Source organism: Physeter macrocephalus, chromosome 18, assembly GCF_002837175.3.
Source record: "Physeter macrocephalus isolate SW-GA chromosome 18, ASM283717v5, whole genome shotgun sequence".
Taxonomy (NCBI): Eukaryota; Metazoa; Chordata; class Mammalia; order Artiodactyla; family Physeteridae; genus Physeter; species Physeter macrocephalus.
In genome coordinates this window covers 36270321-36290588 of record NC_041231.1, presented here as the reverse complement: position 1 = coordinate 36290588, position 20268 = coordinate 36270321, and the positions used below count along the sequence as shown (strand labels likewise).

At 36.8% G+C, this 20268-nt stretch overlaps 1 protein-coding gene across 1 annotated transcript; it reads right to left on the bottom strand.

Moving 5' to 3' along the window:
• Positions 1-2284: 2284 nt before the first annotated feature.
• Positions 2285-19854, bottom strand: ARF4 (ARF GTPase 4). The gene is made up of 6 exons (XM_007119165.2): positions 19460-19854; positions 12020-12100; positions 11466-11575; positions 6672-6743; positions 5019-5144; positions 2285-3246 (listed from the first exon to the last, which is right to left on the bottom strand). Exons 1-6 carry the CDS (start codon positions 19524-19526, stop codon positions 3160-3162), a joined length of 543 nt encoding a protein of 180 aa, XP_007119227.1. The 5' UTR covers positions 19527-19854; the 3' UTR covers positions 2285-3159.
• Positions 19855-20268: the final 414 nt, after the last annotated feature.

Genomic DNA, 20268 nt, shown 5'->3' with positions numbered 1-20268 from the left:
ATCAACTAAACCAAAAGCTGGTTCTTTGAAAAGATGAATAAAATTGATAAGCCTCTAGCCAGACTGAGAATACACATTACCATTATCAGAAATGAAACTGAGGACATCACTACACATCCCATGGACTTTAAAAGACAGTTTGGGGACTTCCTTCCCTAATGGTCCAGTGGTTAAGACTCCATCCTTCCAATGTAGAGGGCTCGGGTTTGATCCCTGGTTGGGGAGCTAAGATCCAACATACAGCACAGCATGGCCAAAAAAAAAAAAAGGCAGTTTGATCCCAGTAAATATCTGGAAATAATTATTACTACATGAGATAATTCTGTGTATACACTAATGAAAATGAAGTCTCAGTAAATGAGACACTGATACTCTGGACAATTAAGATAAACATTTCACTTAACGTTTTATTTTCATTGAAGAATACATAAGGTAAAGGGGGGAATCCATGGAAGCAAACATGTAACAAAATACCACCACAGAAAAGCAACTGAATGATTTGAGACAAAAGACAATGGGGAATATTATGGACAACAACAACAAAAAAGCCTATTAACAGAGGGACAGAAAACAGAAAACGGTTCTATCCTCAACTCTGATGCTGCTAATCAGCCTTTAAGGGAACCACAATCCCTCTTCAGCTTCTCTGTTAACATACTTAACAATTTGACAGCGTATTTTTTAATCTGTGCGTATAATCAACTCTTCTGTATAATACGGGAGGGTCACAGAGACCTCTTTTTGATTGATCAACACTACGTTTAACATTTGTGTAAACAGTAAGCATTGAATACAGTGTCAAGTATTTCATAAAAGAGTACTGATCATGTCAATAAATTAGGACAGAGATAGTGATTTTCTAAGTTTGCATTGTCTTCAAAGAAGGTTAAAACACAGTGAAAGGCATTCTAGGGATTATCTCTCAATTTATACTTTTTCCCAAAGCATTTACTCACTTCTACTTGGAAAAAAATGGAACTTCTCAATTTAATTTAAAAACAAAAACAAAAAACTACCACCAGGACTGAAGAAAAAGAATAATTTCTTGGGGTAAAAACATGCCAAATCACCAAGTTAATGTTTTCTTTAAAAAATAAAAAAGAACAATCTTGCAAATCTTTATTTAACCCATTTAGCAAAAATTAGGCAATTTTAGATTCCTAATGCAGTCATTTCCAACAATGGTAGTAAGAGCTGCCATATCTTGAAAGTAAGATTATATGGATTCTCTTTATTCTATCTTCAGAGTTCATGAAAGCATCTTTGACTTACTTGGTTTAGTTTTTTTTAAATTAATACAACAATGCTAATTTAACTATGATCCTATCATTGAACCTCTGAAGTTTTGTATCCCCTAGTTGAACCCCATAAAAACCACACATACTATATACCCTTATCTTAGTTTTATCCAAGAAATGAGACCTTTCTTATTCGGAGGGAAGAAGGAAGAATTCATCCGATGGGCTAGAGAAGATGCACTTACATGAAATAACACAAGTTTAGCATAGCATACACTTTCTCCCAGTAACCTGTTTCACAATCACCAACTACTTAATTCTAAATTCCTTTCGCTTTGTCCAGTAGCTTTTTTGTTTTGTTTTTTTTTACAATTCAAATATACACATTATTTTACAAGCATGTATTGGCTTTGAAAACAAGATTCCAATCCATAAATTTATCTAAATCTAAGCCATTAATAATCATAAAAATGCAAGGTTTATGAAATATATAAAACGTTATAGACAAAAACTAAGTTACTCATAAGGTTACCAAGTTGAATTCTTAAGAAATTAACAGATGTAATTCATGAGGTACTACCCTATGACAAAGATTTAGTCACTTTCTGCAGAAGTTCTGAAATTTGTGAAACTAAAAAAGAAAAGTGTTTGTGAACTTTGTTCTCCTACATAGGAGAGCAGCATCACTAACAGTCTATGTATTATGAGATACAAAAAACACTTGAATTTTTTTAAACGAATGTTAGCTGTGAAACAAACACATGCATACATACTTTGGGAACAGTTCATTTTATTACAGCTTTTTACTCTTGATCTGACTTTAGAAATGTACAGCATCAAAATGGTATTTTATCAAAGAAAACTAAATTCTTGAAATTGCTCCTCACTCTGTTACACACATGATAGCAACCCACATTTTATTTCCAATTCAAACAATAAATAAACTCACTGGGATCTTTATTATTGTTCACAGTATGTAATATATGCAAATCAACTAAGAAAAATCTATTTCAAACATCTTCAAGACTCAAGAAAAACAAACACCATTACATGTTTTATCATTTTATTAGGAATAATTCCAAATGGGTTATGAAGAAAACTTATTCATTGAGTCTGATGTGTTTTCCAAAACTCTTAATGAAGACATGTTCACCAACAAACAATAAAACATCAGCAGAACTACCATATACTGGGCCAAGAGTCAGGCTGATACCAAAAGCAACATGCAACATAAAAAAGATACAATATAAAGGAAGACAATCTGCTGAGTATTAAAAATCATCTCAATATGAACTCTTTGCAACTAGTACAGAACTAATAAGCTATCAAATCCAAACCACACCAAGGTAAGCTTGGCTGATGGAAGCCAGGAGTTAATAATGGGAGGGAAATATAACTTCCTCAGTGCAAAAGATCTGAATAGTGTTTTGGAGCATTTCCCTGGCTGGTACAAGCAGTATTAAAAAATCTTTTTTGGCAAGGGAGAAAAATAAATACAAATGGAATGCTACATTTTTTAAATCAGCAGACTGTCCCAGGAATGATAAAGGTATCAGTAAAGTAGCAAGGGGATAACTTTAAAACATTATTTGTTGTGGGCTCAAAAAAACATTCAAAATGGATTTATTTAAAGATGTCACATTAGCTATGTCCAGGCATTTAGGCTTAAGGGAAGTAAAATTAAAAGAGGACACTTTTTTTCCCCCAAGTTAAGAGAATCTCTTTAAAACCAAGCATATTGCTAAATGGCAACATTATACTTGGTAAACAATAATTGGCAACAAAATAAGTTTAAACGCTGTAATATTCTGCCCAAACCAGTCCCAGATACTGTTTAATAACCAAGATGCAAACTAATTTTGTTGTAACAAGCCTAGACCAATTCTATCAAACATGTCCTTGGTTAGATATCCAGTTTCATTTAACGTTTTGAAAGCTCATTTGACAGCCAGTCAAGTCCCTCATACAGACCGGTTCCTTGTGTAGCACAAGTGGCTTGAACATACCACTGTAAAGAAAGGACAATAAGAAAACACTTGATTAATATAACCAGTGTTTAAAATTCCTTACTCAGAAAATTATTTTCCAGGGGTATTAGTGAGCAGGTGCCATAAATGTACAGAGAAAAAGGAAAAATACATAAAGCCATAGGAACTAAAGTTGTAAATGTGTTAAAAGTATCATATTTCACAAATGATTAATTTTATATTTAATGATCTCAGTAACTGTATAGATTAGAACTGTTCTCCTACCTCTTGCTTCTCACAAAACTCCTCTCGTATCTAAAGCTACTACTACCCATTCATTACATTTAACCAACTACTACTTAATCTGAAAAGAAAATTCATGGGAAGATTAGTAACTAATAAACTACCCACCTGGTCCTTATGATGCTCTTGTTTCCCACAAAACTAAGTTCAGAGTAGAAGAGGCAAAATTTTGAAAGAGTAGGGATTATTGACATTTTAGAGGCAAGCTTTTTCGGGAATTTCACTATGCTTAGTCTCATGTACCCCCACAAGTTCCAATAAGTAAAATGGTTATAAATATTATCTTCAGTAACTGTATGAAATGCCATGAAAAGTTTCAAGTACCGAGAAAAAGACCTAGAAAGCAATTTAATTACCTTTCAGGGATGGTTTATTAATTTTCTGTACTGACCAGTTTTATTTTGCCTTAAAATAAAGACCTTGCTTTCATGTTGCAAAGTCACTTCAAGTCTACCATATGCTGCCAATTATTTCTTTAATACCAAAGACCCCAATAACCTAGAAGACTCGGAAAAAGGCATGAATTCATATCCTCACAGCATGGAAAAGTGCATCATTTACAGTCTATCTTATTTAAATTGGGCTGGGACATCTTAAACACTGTATACAGTTATTGCCACACCACAGTTTCACCTTGTTGACAAGTTAATGAAAAACTACTGTAAAGCACAAACCACAATAATAGTTTGCGATATCAACTTTATAAATAAAACAGTATATTGTATTTTGCCAATATTTAAACCACTGATCTCAAATGATAAAGCTATTGGAGAGCAAGTAGATATTTTTTATAATTTTAAACTCAAAACTTGTTTAACATCATAATTACAGGTCCCTCCATAAGCTCTTAGTGCTACCACGCACACAGTACAAAATATTATCTAAAATATGGCTGCTAAATATTGCAGTTTCAATAAGAAAACCCAATTACAAAATATTTGCTGCAGTTATATAAAAGATAAAATTTAAATTAAGACTATCAATAATCTTTAGATATTACAATTCTCATACAGTACAGTTTTTCACATCATTATCAATACTAATCATTTTGAGGATAATGTTAACAAAAGTCAAATGAAATAAAGATATTTAAAACCTTTGGATCCTTAAAGGATATATATTAAAAAGTTTAAAATGGAGAAGATATCAACATACTTTAAAGTTGAATACAACATTTACAAAGGTTTGAAATAAAGCCTGAAAGGGCTCATTTTTATATAAGCAAGAGTCTCTTACTGTAGTGTTTTTTGTTTTTTTGCTTTTGGCTGTGCTGCAAGGCATGTGGGATCTTAGTTCCCCAAACAGGGATCGAACCCGTGCCCCCTGCATTGGAAACGCAGTCTTAACCACTGGACTGCCAGGGAAGTCCCTGTAGTTTTTTAAATGATGTGCTCATCATCTATTTCAAAGGGGACAATTAACTAATAAATGTTTAAACTAAATATCAGCTTAAACAATTATCCTAATAATCTAATGGTCAGGAGGTTAATATGAAACTCCAAATACTTACTGTTCTGTTACGAAGAGACTGAAGACCTAATTTATCTGTCATTTCACTAATGGCCATAGCATTCGGCAAATCCTGTTTGTTTGCAAAAAGCAGCAACACAGCATCTCGCAACTCATCTTCCTGAAGCTGAAAATAAAGACATTAACACTGCCAAACTGGAATCCAATTATTGTAACAAACTAAGTAGAACAGGCTTCCTACGTATATACATCATTTATTCAACATTAAATACATTATCAAACATCAAATCAATAATCATACACCTTCAAGTAAAGCAAAACTATTTTCCAAGTCAATCATCCTACACTCCATTAAGGTAAATCATTCATTCAGTCTTGATGATCATCCATGGAGGGTCAGGATTGGCAAGAACAAGAAACACACATGGGAATAAACATTTATGGCAGGATCTTATGGTACTCAGTAGTAAACGTATTCAGACGATGATTCTTTTTGGACTTTTATCTTTTCCAGCCAGCTGGATCAAACGACAGTGGGAAAACAATATAGTGATTAGGGCATTAGTAGTATCATGCAAAATACAAGAATTATACCAAGAGCAGAAGCTGGTGGTAATGAAATACTGATATATGACACAACACTTGGAAACTTATGCTAAGTGAAAAGAAGCAAAAAGTTTAAAAAGGTAACAAAAGACCACATATTGTATGTGGGCAGGGTAGAATGGGGGAAGGCATGGGGAACAAATGCTAATAGTTATAGGATTTCTTTTTGGAGGTGATGAAAATGTTCTAAATTTCAACTGTGGTAATGACTGTACAATTCTGTATACTAGAAACCACTGACTTGTACATTTCAAATGAGTGAAGTTATGGTATGTGAACTATTATCTCAATAAAGCTGTTTACAAAAAAAAAAAAAAAAAAGAGTAGAACGGGTAATAGTTAACTGAGACAAAAAAAGCACCAGTTACACACATACTGGCACAATGGTTTTACAAACTGCACTCCAGTCTTAGGAGCACTGAATGAGAATATTTCAGTAAATATTTTACACCTACAAGTCTGAAACCATGACAACGTTCCTCTAGCAAAGTTCCTCAACAATTTCCCCCCTCAGGATTTTTAACAGTATGAACATATGAAAACATTTATCCAATATTTGGCAAGGCCAAAATGCCACCATCAACCAAAATGCTACATGCCTTAGGTGGAATTCTTTTATCATGGTTGCTATTATGAAACATTCTGAAGTATATTTTATAGGTATAGTATAGAGAAAACTGAACCCAATGACCTTGGGAACAAGGGATTTGAACCAGGATTCCTAGGTCACAAAAGCTTCAAAACTGGAGATTTTATAATAGAAAATAAAAGACTGGACTAAAGTAAACATCCTCAACCAGAGATTTGCATCAAAATCACCCATGGAGCATTCTACAAACACACTGGGCCTTCCTCCCAACTTACTGAAGTAACTGCTCATCCTTGAGTTTTTTTAAAAGCTCTACAGGAGATTTTTATGTGCAGTCTTAAGAACCTGTGATAATATATAGTTCTTCAAAGTTCTTTCTAGCTCTAAAAAGTTGATTTATGTAATCAAATTACAGTTAAAATGTACCGACCACTAATACCACCACTATCACCCAGAAAAACATATCTTGGAAATGGTAAATTTAAAAACTATTCTCACCATTTTCTGCAGCTCTTCTGCTCCTTCCTGAATTCTTTCACGATCATTGCTATCTACCACAAAAATAAGACCCTGAAATAAATTAAAAGTTAAATTTAAAGCACACACTAAATATGAAACCTAAGTATATAGGCAGCAAAACCATATCAAGAGTTAATAACGTTAGGAAGAAAGTCTCCTTACAAAAAAAAAAAAAAAAAAAAAAAGGAAAAGACAGGGCATTACAAATTTGAGCACTATTTGTGATTTTAACTTATAAATGTTATTTCCAAAAAAAAAATCTACCTCTTAACAACTGATCACTTTTTTCAACTACACTAAGAAGAATAAATTCTATCCCTTTCCCCTACCTTTGCACATTTAAATGCAGGTAAGTAGAAGTAACAAAATGGCCACAAAGTGGGCACAATAGGAAAAAGAACAATCCACAGATCCTAAGGATTCATGAATTTACTAACTGAATTACCTTATTCAAAAGCATGCACAAAATGAAACTAAAAAAAGAAGCGGAAGGAGTGCACTACAGAAGCTTTTATATAGTTCATCAGGAAAAGACAGTCTTGCTCTAGAATGCTGCCTGCCAGCTCTAGAATCAGGAGAAGAAAGTCTGCAGCAAAATATATCAAGAAAAAGTCAAGCCTGACTTGATTGAATAAGAAATTCTTAACAAAAAGGAAGGTAGTAACCATTCTTAAAGATATTCAAATATTAGAATTTTATACTACAAAAGAAGTGGAATTGGGAAGGAATTAGTTGAATTAAGACTCTTCTAAAAACTTTCAAATGGGAAAGTATAAATTTCAGTTAGAAAGAGACAGGGCAGATTAATTTTATAGCTTTGTTAAAATCTACTACTATTACACTAAAGTATATTCTTTAGTATATACACTAAAGTATTCTTCTTTTCCCCACAACCCTGACCCCTAAAGTATTTTTAATCATTTGTCACTTTATCATAAACTGTTGTGCCACTACTGATTTGTGTAAGTCACCAGATTAAATCCACTCAGGGATTAATCCCCTCAGTATTACCATAGTACTGAGCTTGCCAGGGTACTTAATAATTATTTTAGGCTACGGTCATTAAATGACATAATTTCTTTTGGTCTAAAAACCTTCAAACCCATTTCCTTTATCTCTGCAGGAAATCATAATTTTAAACATCCTACCCTTTGAAAAAAATTTTGGTGCTTTTAGAGCTATTATGGCATAGTGGGAAGATACCATATTCAATGCTTATTAGTTATATAAATTACCTAATCCTTGAACATGCCTCCTTTTCTATAAAATAAAATACCACCACTTTTTTAAGCCTATTTTAAACATAATCATAGAGGTATAAAAGAATCAAGCACTGTCCTTGGCATATCACGGGCATTTAGTAAATGTCTCCTCCTTTTCCTCCTATCCCCAAAACCACTCCTATTTAGAACCTACTTCTCTAGAAGAGGTAATGGCTCTAAAAGGGATCTAATTTTATCTAGACTACTAACAATCCGTTTCTATTGCTTTAAAATGCAAATAACGCTGTCAGTCCCAAAGTAACATTATTGAGAGGGAGGATTATTTGAGAAATAAATTCTAAGTTATTCACTTCCTGGGACAGCACAGAATCAACAGTGTAGAAAAGCTAGGATTCTAAAGATAGCTACTCTAAGAAAACATTACTTAAAAGGCCATATATTTAGAACAGGAAAATAATTTGAATTATATAATGAGGTAAGAGGAATTTACTACAATAAACACTGTGTCCTGAATTGCTAATAAAAGTCAGAAGCATGGTTAAATGGAATAATTAGTTTCTTTTAAATTTTATAGCTAAAAGAACTGATCATGAATGCTGCAAAAGACAGCTTTAATAGCTTAGCTGTGATTATATCAGGCAACCTTGATGTAAAGCTTTCTCCAGCAGCCTTGAAGTTCCTAGGAAGTACTTGGATTTCTGTGGGGAAAGATTTTAAGATTTTTTTTTTAAATTTGGACCATTTTTAAAGTCTTTATTGAAATTGTTACAATATTGCTTCTGTTTTATGTTTTGGTTCCTTGGCCGTGAGGCATATGGGATCTTAGTTCCCTGACCAGGGAATGAACCCACACCCCCTGTATTGGAAGGCAAAGTCTTAACCACTGGACCGCCAGGGAAGTCCCAGAAGTACTTGGACTTTTGATTCTAAGGTGGTCCACAGAGGCCAGGAATGGGTCTAATTGCAAGTTAAAGTAAATTAAAAAGCATTCTAGGGCTTCCCTGGTGGCGCAGTGGTTGAGAGTCCGCCTGCTGATGCAGGGGACACGGGTTCGTGCCCCAGTCTGGGAAGATCCCACATGCCGTGGAGCGGCTGGGCCCGTGAGCCACGGCCGCTGAGCCTGTGCTCTGCAAAGGGAGAGGCCACAACAGTGAGAGGCCCGTGTACCGTAAAAAAAAAAAAAAAAAAAAAAAAAAGCATTCTAAACAAGTCTAGGGATAAGAGCAGGGTTACCCTTGGTCAAGAATTAAAGGCTTAAAAATAAAAACATGGAAACAACCTATACGCCCATCGACAGATGAATGGATAAAGATGCAGTGCATATATACAATGGAATATTACTCAGCCATAAAAAAAGAATGAAATAATGCCATCTGCAGCAACATGGATGGACCTAGAGATTACCATACTAAGCAAAGTCAGAAAGAGAAAGACAAATACCATATGATATCACTTATATGTGGAATCTAAAATACGACACAAATGAACATATCTACGAAACAGAAACAGACTCACAGACATAGAGAACAGACTTGTGGTTGCCAAGGGGGAGGAGGAATGGGGGAGGGAAGGATTGGGAGTTGGGATTAGCAGATGCAAACTAGTATACATAGGATGGATAAACAACAAGGTCCTACTGTATAGCACAGGGAACTATACTCAATGTCCTGTGATAAACCATAATGGAAAAGAATATGAAAAAGAATACATATATGTATAACTGAGTCACTCTGCTGTACAGCAGAAATTAACACACTGTAAATCAACTATACTTCAATAAAATTTTTAAAAATAAAATAAAAAGAATTACAGGCTTAGGATTAGCAGTTTTACTTCATACCTAAATGTATTTAAAAAGCATGTTCCCTAAGTGAAATGCCTATGACTTACTTTAAAATAATCCAAAAGGTTAAATACATTATAAAGGAGTACCGATTAAAGAATACTGGCCATATCCTAATAACTGAAGTTGGGTAATATCAATAGATATGTGGGAGTTTATTATGCTATTCTCTACATTTGTATACATTCGAAAATTTCCATAGTCAAGTTTTTAAAAGCATGTAACTCATATCAAAACATCTTTTCTAACCACAGCTATGTTAATGAACAGAAACATTTTAATTTTTAAATAAAAAAGTATGCCATTTACTTAACATGACATGCTACTTAAACCTGGTTGTTCCAGCCACTCACGCAGGGTATTCACTGCCACCCGGTGGCGATAAACCTCACTTGTCTACAATGTTATAAGAGCTGGAGATCAAGAATGACATCTGTACATCTTAAACATATGAAGTGCTTCTAACATCATACATTATCTTTAAAAAATTTTATCAACTCCAGTAGTAAGCAAAAAATGATAAGAAACCTCTCATGTGGTAGAAAACACCACAGAGTTGGGAACTACTTGAATAAAAAATGTAAAACAAGAACCAGCTCTCCACTCTTAATTAAGTCATTCCAAGCTTCAGTTTCCTCATATATGAGTTAGACTACCACAGTAGTTCTCAAGAGGGAGTAATTTTGTCCCCAGGAAATATTTTGCAATACGTGCACATTTTTGGTTGCTGCAACTGGATTGGGTGGGGGAGACTACTACTGGCAACTAGTGTGTAAAGGCCAAGAATGCTGCTAAGCATCCTACAATGCAAAGGAGAGCCCTACCCTCACTCAATGACAAAGAATTAACCCATCTGAAATGTCAACACTGCTGCTGTTGAAAAACCCTGTACTAGAGCCTTGCTATTCAAAGTAAGGTTCCAAACCAGCAACATCAGCACCACCACCTGAGAACGTGCTAGACGTGAAGAATCTCAGGCCTTACTCAGCCAGGTCCCACTGAATTGATCTGTATTTTAACAAATACCCAGGTGATTCATATGCAGATTAACATCTGAGAAACACTACTGATGTCTAGTTTATATCCCCAGAGATTCTGATTCAAGTGGTCAGGTGTTATGATCAGGGCTTTGGGATTTTTAAAACTCCCCAGGTAATTTTAATGTGCAGTCAAATTTGAGAATTCCTGCTCTACAGGATCACTAAGGTCTCTACTATGCCAGCATTATACATACTACATGATAATACAAAAATCATGTACAAACCAACAGAGCAGATCTACCTTAATATATTTTTTCTTAATGTATTTTAATAAAGTAAACACTTAACGGGGTTAAATGAAGGGCTATTAATTGTATTACATTCATTTAAAACTACAATGACAGAAAGTTATACAGATCTTACTGCCTAAACTAAGAATGAAACCAATAGAACTACTGATGAAACATCTAATTCAACCCTGAGAACCACCCCACCCCATCTTCCAAAATATTACTACGATAATTATGTAACTCTTCCACCCTAGGTAATTTAGCCTACAAAGGCATGAATGAGAGAGTCCACTGAAGAACATGGAAGTAGTGATAAGAAGAATGCCAACTCATGGAGTAAACACCAATATCCAAGTAAACAGTAAATATTAACATAAACTTTGGAGCATGAAACATATAAAGAAAAGTTATAAAAATGTATAGCATTCCTAACTTACCTGGGTATTCTGGAAGTAATGCCTCCAGAGAGGCCTAATTTTATCTTGACCACCAACATCCCATACTGTGAAACAAATGTTCTTATATTCTACTGTTTCCACATTAAAACCTACAGAGGGAAAAGAAAAAAAAAGTTTGCTGTGAACAATGTCATTCAGAAAATAAACCCCTTTATTGTGGAATTCTCCCAGAATTGCTTTTTTTAAAGTCCTAATAGATAATCAACAAACGTAAAAACCCAAGACAGTTACAATGATGGCTATATGTCATCGTATATTTGTCCAAACCCAAAGAATGTAGGACAACCCTAAGGTATATGGACTTTGGGTGATTACGATGTGTCAATGTAGGTTCATCTACTGAGTGATGCTGACAATGGAGGAGGCTATGCACGTGTTAGGGGAGTGGATATATGGGAAATCTCTGTAGTTTCCTTTCAATTTTTCTGTGAACCAAAAACTACTCTGAAAAAAAAATAGAATTAAACTATATTCTATTTCACTTTATAATACATTACTATGATATAAATTAAAATCACTGTAAACTTTCTTACCAATGGTAGGAATGGTGGTGACTATCTCTCCTAACTTCAGTTTATACAGAATGGTCGTCTTGCCAGCAGCATCCAACCCAACTAGAAAAAGACATTTCAGATTTTAAATCTAGACCAAAAGCACACACTAAGAAACAATTTTACAACAAATTTTTATTTTGAAAGCAAAAGCTGACTGGTCAAGGCACAAATGAGTCAGAAATGAAATCACCTCATTTCTGATTCCCAAAGTCAACACCTCCTACAAAAGCCTTTCCATTTTTCTTTCTAGACCTAGAGAGACAGCACAAGGTCTAATCTCAAGATCTGCTTTGCCACACAATAGTTGAATGGCTTTAAACAAATCACTTTAGGAAAGAGGCCAGAGAAATCATCTATAACATAAGGGGACCAGATCAAGTAATGTAAGATCTCTTCCAATTCAAGTCCTCATTAATTCTATGAACTACTACCATTTTTAAAAACACAAATTATAAGTTGAATCAGAGAACACATACGAACAAATTAAGAACTATCTTTAAGATTCAAAAACTCAATTTCCTTTAATATAACAAGCAAATTTTAGGTAAAAGGTCTTGATGCTATGGTAAAAATATATATATGTAAGAAAGAAAGATGAGGCCAATTTTACCCCTACCTAAATCCATTTCAACATCAAATGTGCAGAAATGATAACAAAAGACTGGTTAATTTGGCTTGTAAAGAAGGCCTTGTCATATTCATCTCCAATATAATGTCTAAATTCTTAAAATAATTCCTTTGAGGCAGGCAGATATAAGTAGGGAGGAATGTACTTGTTTCCAAAAAAAAAAAAAAAAAAAAATCCATACTACAAGAAGGTATAGAAGAGGGTGATGAGTAAATTAAATGTTTAAGTATGAATCTCTGAAAAGCTGCATATTCTACATTGTTTGCTAAAGCCTTCATAAATGGAAGGTCAATATCTAAAAACCTCACTGAATATTACTGGTCTAAGGATATCACATTTGCCCACCTAGATTAACGCTATCAAAGATTTTGAAATCAATTCAACCAAGTATTGATTTAAGCAAGGATAGTTTTTCGTGTTTTTTTGTTTGTTTTTTAAGGATAGTTTTTTTGTTGTTGTTTAGTATTTATATCAGAGCATGACTTAGCACAGGAAATCCTTGCTTAAAAAAAAAAAGATCTCCCTGGAGACTAAGGCATTTTATGCTTTCTTACTCCTCTATTATCTGATCAAACTCTGTTCCCCACTTCATACTGAGATTGTTTATTCTGTCCAAAATACTATGACACTTCCTAGTCAGAACAAGCAGCCCCCTCACTCACGGGCATAAGAAAAACCAACTGTTAACAGGAACTGTTTTATGTTTTAACTGCGGAACAGAAGAGCAAACACATCAAAAAACATAATTCTAAAAATATACAAAGAAACAAAAGCAGCTACTTTAGAGCTTGGCATCTTCAATAAAAATACAGAAAATGAGGAGGTGAACAACAGGATCTTTTCATTGTTAGAAAAAGCTAAGTCTTTTGAGAGCCTAAGTCCTCCTCAGGAGATTTGGATCAAATTTTAAAATAAAGCAGAATTCACCTTTAGCTAAGTCCAAATACCATTAGCCCAGGTAGGAAGAACTGAAACTGAAATAATGATTAGAAAAAACACTTGCATTAACTTTTGAGAACTATGGTACACACCAGTCCTCAGTGGTGGTTCAACTTGACCTCAGACCTTAGTTTAAAAACAACGTAGGGCTTCCCTGGTGGCACAGTGGTTAAGAATCCGCCTGCCAATGCAGGGGACACAGATTCGAGCCCTGGTCCAGGAAGATCCCACATGCCGTGGAGCAACTAAGCCCATGCGCCACAACTACTTAGCCCGCGAGTCACAACTACTGAAGCCCGCGCTCCACAACAAGAGAAGCCACCGCAATGAGAAGCCTGCGCATCGCAACAAAGAGCAGCTCCCCCTCGTCGCAACTAGAGAAAGCCCGTGAGCAGCAACGAAGACCCAACGTAGCCATAAATAAATAAATAGATAGATAAATAAATAAAAGTGTTGTATAAATGCAAACCAGAAGGTTTTTTTAAGGTATTTCTACTGTGAGATTTAAGATGCACAAATTAATGTATATCATCACTCATTATATAGTTCCTCACTCAAAAACATGTTGGTCTAACTATTCTGTGCCCCTTTAGTGATTTCTTAAGTATGTATTTCCTTAATGTTGCAATATTTGGCAATGAAATTTCTCCACAAAATGAAACTATAACCAATTCTCAACTAGCCAGGATAAGACTCTAATCTGTACAGTCCAGTAATGTCCTCCCCTCCCTCTCACCCTCATAAACAAGTCACTGTTTTGAAAGATATACTGGAATTACTTGTTCTCCTTGACTGGATCTGCACTTTGACCAAAGTGTTAAAAGCAGCAAAACTTTCCCCCAAATCTTTGCCGATCATTAAAAAGTATGTCTACCAAATTATGGCAGCAAGAAATACTTATATTTTAAGTTTAAAAATTAGATTCGAAGTATCTCAACTTGGAGAAAAAACCAAACACAGAAAAGAAAAAGGCTGAGAAGAAAAAAGTATATTTTCGGTTAGGCTATTTTTCTTCATGTTTTGTTTATCTTTCAATTTTTCTACAAGGAAACTTGAAAAAAAACTTCATAATTTTTCAATAACTAAAAATTGAGTGCTTATTGTGTTCCAAACACAATACTAGGTGATTCCATACATTTTGTAATTTAATTCTCACAATAACTCTCCATTTTTCAGATGCAAAATCTGAGGTTCAGAAACATCCCCAGAATCACAGGAGTAGTAAAATAGATTTTAAAACCCTATGTCTTTTGGAGAAATTAGATCCATACATAGCTATGGGAATGTAAAATGGTATAGCTGCTTTGAAAAAGTTTGTCAGTTCCTCAATATGTTAAACATAGTTAACAATGACCCAACAACCCTATTCCTAGCTTATCTACCCAAGAGAATTAAAAACATATGCCCACCCAAAAACTTTTCATGAATGTTCACAGCAGCATAATTCATAAAAACCAAAAGTGGAAACAACTACATTTCCATCAACTGATGAATGATAAACAAAATGTGGAATATATCCATACAACAGAATTACTACTCAGCCATAAAAAGGAATGAAGTACTGATACATGTTATAATATGGATGAATCTTGAAAATACGCTAAGTGAAAGAAGCTAGACACTAAAGGCCACATATTGTATGATTCTGTTATATGAAATATACTGAATAAACAAGCCCATAGAAACAGAAAGCAGAAGAGTGGTTGCAAGAGGGAGGGGTGAGGAGGGGAGTGACTGCTAACGTGTGTGGGGTTTCTTTCTGGGCTGATGAAAATGTTCTAGAATTAAGACAGTGGTAGGAGTTCCCTGGTAGCCTGGTGGTTAGGATTACGGGCTTTCACTGCCCCGTGGTTCAGGTAGATCCCCAGTCGGGGAACTGAGATCCCGCAAGCCGTGCGGTACTGGGGAGAGGGACAGTGGTAATGGTTACACAACTTTATGAACACACTAAAAACCACTGAACTGTACACTTTTAAGGAATAGTACGTGAATTACATCTCAATTTTTTTTAAAATTAAAAACAAACAATCCTAGGTCTGATGCCAGAGCTCTCAAATAGTATTCGCATATTGCCGTCCTGCCCTTAGGTTTTTTTGGTGGACACACACTATCTTAATATTTTATCTAATTCCTCAGAGGTTTGACCATCAAAACTGAAACTGAGGCTACCAGATGTACAGAAAAACTATAATGACCTTGAGTTTTGCTTCTACCTAACAGGTCAGGAATATCAGCACTTTGATCAATGTGTTAATTAACAGCAAATTATCAGTCTCTGATAGTCATACTTTATAATAATGCAGGAGGGTACGCCTAAGGGTGGCTGTATCAACTTCTAATGGCATGAAGCTAAGGATTTTTACCTTTTCTATTGTTTTCCGGTATCACATAACTAATCAGAAGACCCCCCCCTTTTTTAAAGGCTGGCAATTATGTTTTCAACTAATGACCTAAGAAGATGGTCATAATAAACTAAGTCAAGAAGGACTACAATTTTGGAAAAACAAAAACCTCCTCTTAAAGGCTGAGAGTAAATATAACAAATATTAATAGTGGAATGGTGGAATGATAAGAAATTATCACTTTATTGTTTTTCATATTTTCCAAATTTAACAAAAAGGACATTATTTTTAGAATCAGGACCAAAAATTTAAGATTAAATAGTAAATGTATTTATAAAATATGCTAGGAAAACAGTATGAGACACCGCTCACTTTAAAATACTGTTAGTATTTTTCAAATTGGCAAAAGATCCTTTCCTCCGAAACCTCTCTGGTCCCAAAAGCCACGGTCACATGAAAGACAACACAAAACTACACTGGTATTAGCAATCTTTTCGAAAGCAATACTTTCTCAGCTTTTCAACAGGCAAGAACTTGCAAGTTCAAAGAGAGGAGAATTAATAATTCCTCTACAGAACATATTGTTTCAAATATAAACAAAATTTGTGGAGTCATTTACCAAAATTACATCTCATCACAGATATGGAGATCAGACTTAAAACAGGATAATGACGGACTACATGAGAAATCTAAGGTGAAAACTGGTCATCTTTGAATTTAAGCTCAATAATATCATTTACAAGATTTTTTTCTGTAAAACTACAAAAACTACAAAATTTCTGTCAATCTATAGTTTAAGTGATGTTACATTTGATACACCGTGTTGATTTTAAATTTTTTAATTAGGGAATTCCCTGGCGGTCCAGTGGTTAAGACTCCATGCTTCCAACACGAGGGACGCGGGTTCGACCCCCCGTCAGGGAACTAAGATCCCGCATGTCTCACAGCACGGCCAAAAAAAAAAAAAAATTTTTTTTTAATTAGTTAACAGAAGCTGCAACGTCAAACACCTTTTAAAATAACTTTAACTTTTAGGAAAGTGTGTACAAATAAAATTTTAAACTTCTCCAACAGTAATTTGGCAAACCAGATTCAATAGCTAACTGCTATCTTTCAACAACATTTTAAAATGGTCACTGACTCAAGAAAGCATGAATTTTACCTAAGCCATATAAAGGAAAAGGAAGAACACATGCCTGTCAGAGAAAATTAATATGGAAAAAACAATCATTAATTGGTAATTCTAAACTAGGATGGGGCAGACACATTAAGAGTGATCTATTATATATGCTATCACTCATAAAGCTAGATATAAAAATCTAAGAATGATCAAACCTCCAAATCACCTATTTCACTCTCCATACACATATTCCCCATATGGTTATACTTCCTTTGATGAGCTACCATAAAAGGTGACCTTGTGACTAAACTGTTTTTAATCAAGGAAACCTAATTATCCTCAGTTAAAGTGCAAAACAGGGCTTCCCTGGTGGCGCAGTGGTTGAGAGTCCGCCTGCCGATGCAGGGGACACGGGTTCGTGCCCCGGTCCGCGAAGATCCCACATGCCGCGAAGCGGCTGGGCCCGTGAGCCATGGCCGCTGAGCCTGCGCGTCCCGAGCCTGTGCCCCGCAACGGGAGAGGCCACAACACTGAGAGGCCCGCGTAACGCAAAAAAAAGTTCAAAACAAGAATAGCAAACCTGAGTAATAAAACATTTAACATGAATGAATAATTTCAAATCATGACTTCTATTCCCTGCACAAATGCACAAAGTTACTTTTCTTCTTCCACTTTCTATCAATCATATCTGGGGAGTAAGGGGGAGAAATGCTTCCCTAATATAGTAAATATAGGAAACTACTTATAGAGTATATAGTTTTACCTTTCTTCTCCCTCTGAAACTGTCAGCCATCACAAAAAACTAGTGAAATGAGAAACAATTTATTTACAAAAAATCTTAAGTAAAATTTTACATATTACATTTCAAATATAACACACTACACTTCCAGGAACAGAACCATGTACTAGTTAATCTCTTTAAGGAACAGACTGGAAATTCATTTAGCACAGTCCAAAGTTCTCCCAGTGACTTCAGATCCTTTTTTAGACGGTCGATTTTCAGGTACTTTTAAAGCGTAAATAATATGCTTACCCTGCTAAAATAATTCTTTTTCATAACTGAAATCTGACAAACTTTGAAAGAGAAAACATTTTGATTTATCTTTGTGAATGAATTATCAACAATTGTTTCATGGATTGTGAATAAGCTGCAATAAGAGGAAAGTGAAAAAAAACCCAAATGTGCACACCCTTAATCTTCATATACCTTGAAATACTACTGAACCTTGCTTTGGGAAACTTTCAAATAAAACCTCCCCCACTGCACTTCTCTAGAAAACAAGCTAATGAACCAAAAAAATTCAATGTTTAAAGTTAGCGAGTCTCATTATAGCATTATTTAGGTCCATGGAGCTTAGCCGTGATGTAAAGACTACTCACTGTACTATGGGGGAGGCGTTGCTTACATCACTCAAGTGAGAAGCCCCTTCTCCCTCAGGAGAGCGAAAAACCGACCCTAAAAAGTAATTTTTTAAAAGCCCATTTTCCATAAGAATTTTAAAAAACACCCTTGTATTTACTGCTTAACAAGGCCTCCCTAAAATTATGCGTCAAGATGTTCACTTACTGAAAATTTGTCACCGGCTTAAAAAAATTAGTGTCTAAGCTTTTTTTTTTTCATTAAACTTTAGCCAGCTGGATAAAAATTACATAGTTTGAAAACCAAAGAGAGTAAACCAAATATATTTAGCCCTTGAGAATGACCAAAAGAAACATTCACGATAAATTCAGTTTTCAGGGACATTAATAAGGAAAAGAAAAAAATATGAGGCGGAATCCTGAGCGAAGCAAAGTTTAGCGAAGTGAGCGCTGAGGACTCCGGACTCTACTGAAACCGTGGGTGCTCCCCTGCCACCGCACTGGGCCCGGTCACTTCCTGCCCCGGCCGGCTCCGGGCTCTCGGCGACCGCTCGCTCACACACCACTGGAGTGTGCAGAGTGTGTACACGGGGCAGAAAGGGGCAGGAGAAAGGCTGGAATCGCTCGGCCTCCCTCCCGACCGCTGCCCACACCCGGAGAAGAGGGAAACCAGATCGCACTCACAGAATGGGCCTCGCCAGTGTCTTTCGGGTTCGGCAAGATCCGACAGTTCGCTACTCTCCCATCTCCGCCCAACTGTGTCGGGCTTTCAATAAGACCACGGAGAGAACGCCAAACCCAGAAGGAAAAAACCTTGCCCGCGGCCCCGTTCCAGCCTCTTCGACAGATCTCGGGCGACCGCCCACCCTTCGCCCCATTGTTCCCCCTTAAGAATTCCTCCCGACCCCCAGCCCGCCGCCCCTCCCCCACCACAGCTGACGGCGGGGGGGAACAGGCCCCGAGGCCGCCCCAAGCGTACAGACTCGGCCGCCCCACCAGGGCCTGGCCTCTTCCCTCGGCCCCTGACTCACCCATCAAAATGCGCATCTGCTTCTTGCCGAAGAGACGGGAGAAGAGAGAGGAGATGGTGAGGCCCATGGCGGTAGTGGCACTTGCGATGGGCAGAAGCAGAAGGGGTTTGGCGCGACCCCGAGCCTTCTTTCACGCTCCCGGCAAACTCAGGGAGGAAAGAGGAGCTGAGGGCCGCAGGGACGGCTCGCCAGCCGGTGTGTAGGACAGAGCTCCCCTCTGGGACAGAAATTAGAGGAGTGGTGACCTGCTTGACGACTGGCGGGGCAGCTCCGGCTCTGGCGTTAAATCTTCGGCTGTGCCACGTCACGCGGCAGCCGCGGCGACTCCGGCAGCGGCCCGGCCCCTCCAACGCGGACAGAATCGCGTCACCGCCGCCCCATCCCCCTGCGCTTCCGGCGCTGCCCGAACCAGTGCGCCTGCGCACCAGGGGAATTGGCCATCTTCGCTGACGTGCGCCGCTGGCCGGCGTCTCCCCCCGGACGTGGCTCCTGGAGCTGGGCGAGGCCAGTTAGCCCCTGTGTAAAGGGCGACGGACACAGTCCCACACTGCCTCGCTTCGTTACGTCCAATCAGACTCAAGGAGGGACGTTTCTGCGCCGAGAAATGCATCCTGGCGGTTGTATTCTTTGCTTCCGGAAAGGCGGGCTGTGCATTATGGGTTAGGTAGTGAACCTCCGTTCTTTCCGCCCTTTGCGCGCGTCCTCTTCAAGGGAACGCGCGTTGGGGATTTCCTGCTCTACGAAGGCACGCGGTTCACGCACGGTACCACACACTTGCCCTAATGGAGGGGTGAAAACGGGCCCTGCTT

Excerpts from the sequence above, each read along its gene's own strand:
- ARF4 (XM_007119165.2), bottom strand. The coding sequence starts at position 19,526 with ATGGGCCTCACCATCTCCTCTCTCTTCTCCCGTCTCTTCGGCAAGAAG. Across the intron at positions 6,744-11,465 it reads ATTACTTCCAGAATACCCAG|GGTCTTATTTTTGTGGTAGA; the intron begins GTAAGTTAGGAA and ends AATTTATTTCAG. Across the intron at positions 5,145-6,671 it reads CAGAAGAGCTGCAGAAAATG|CTTCAGGAAGATGAGTTGCG; the intron begins GTGAGAATAGTT and ends CTTTATTTTCAG.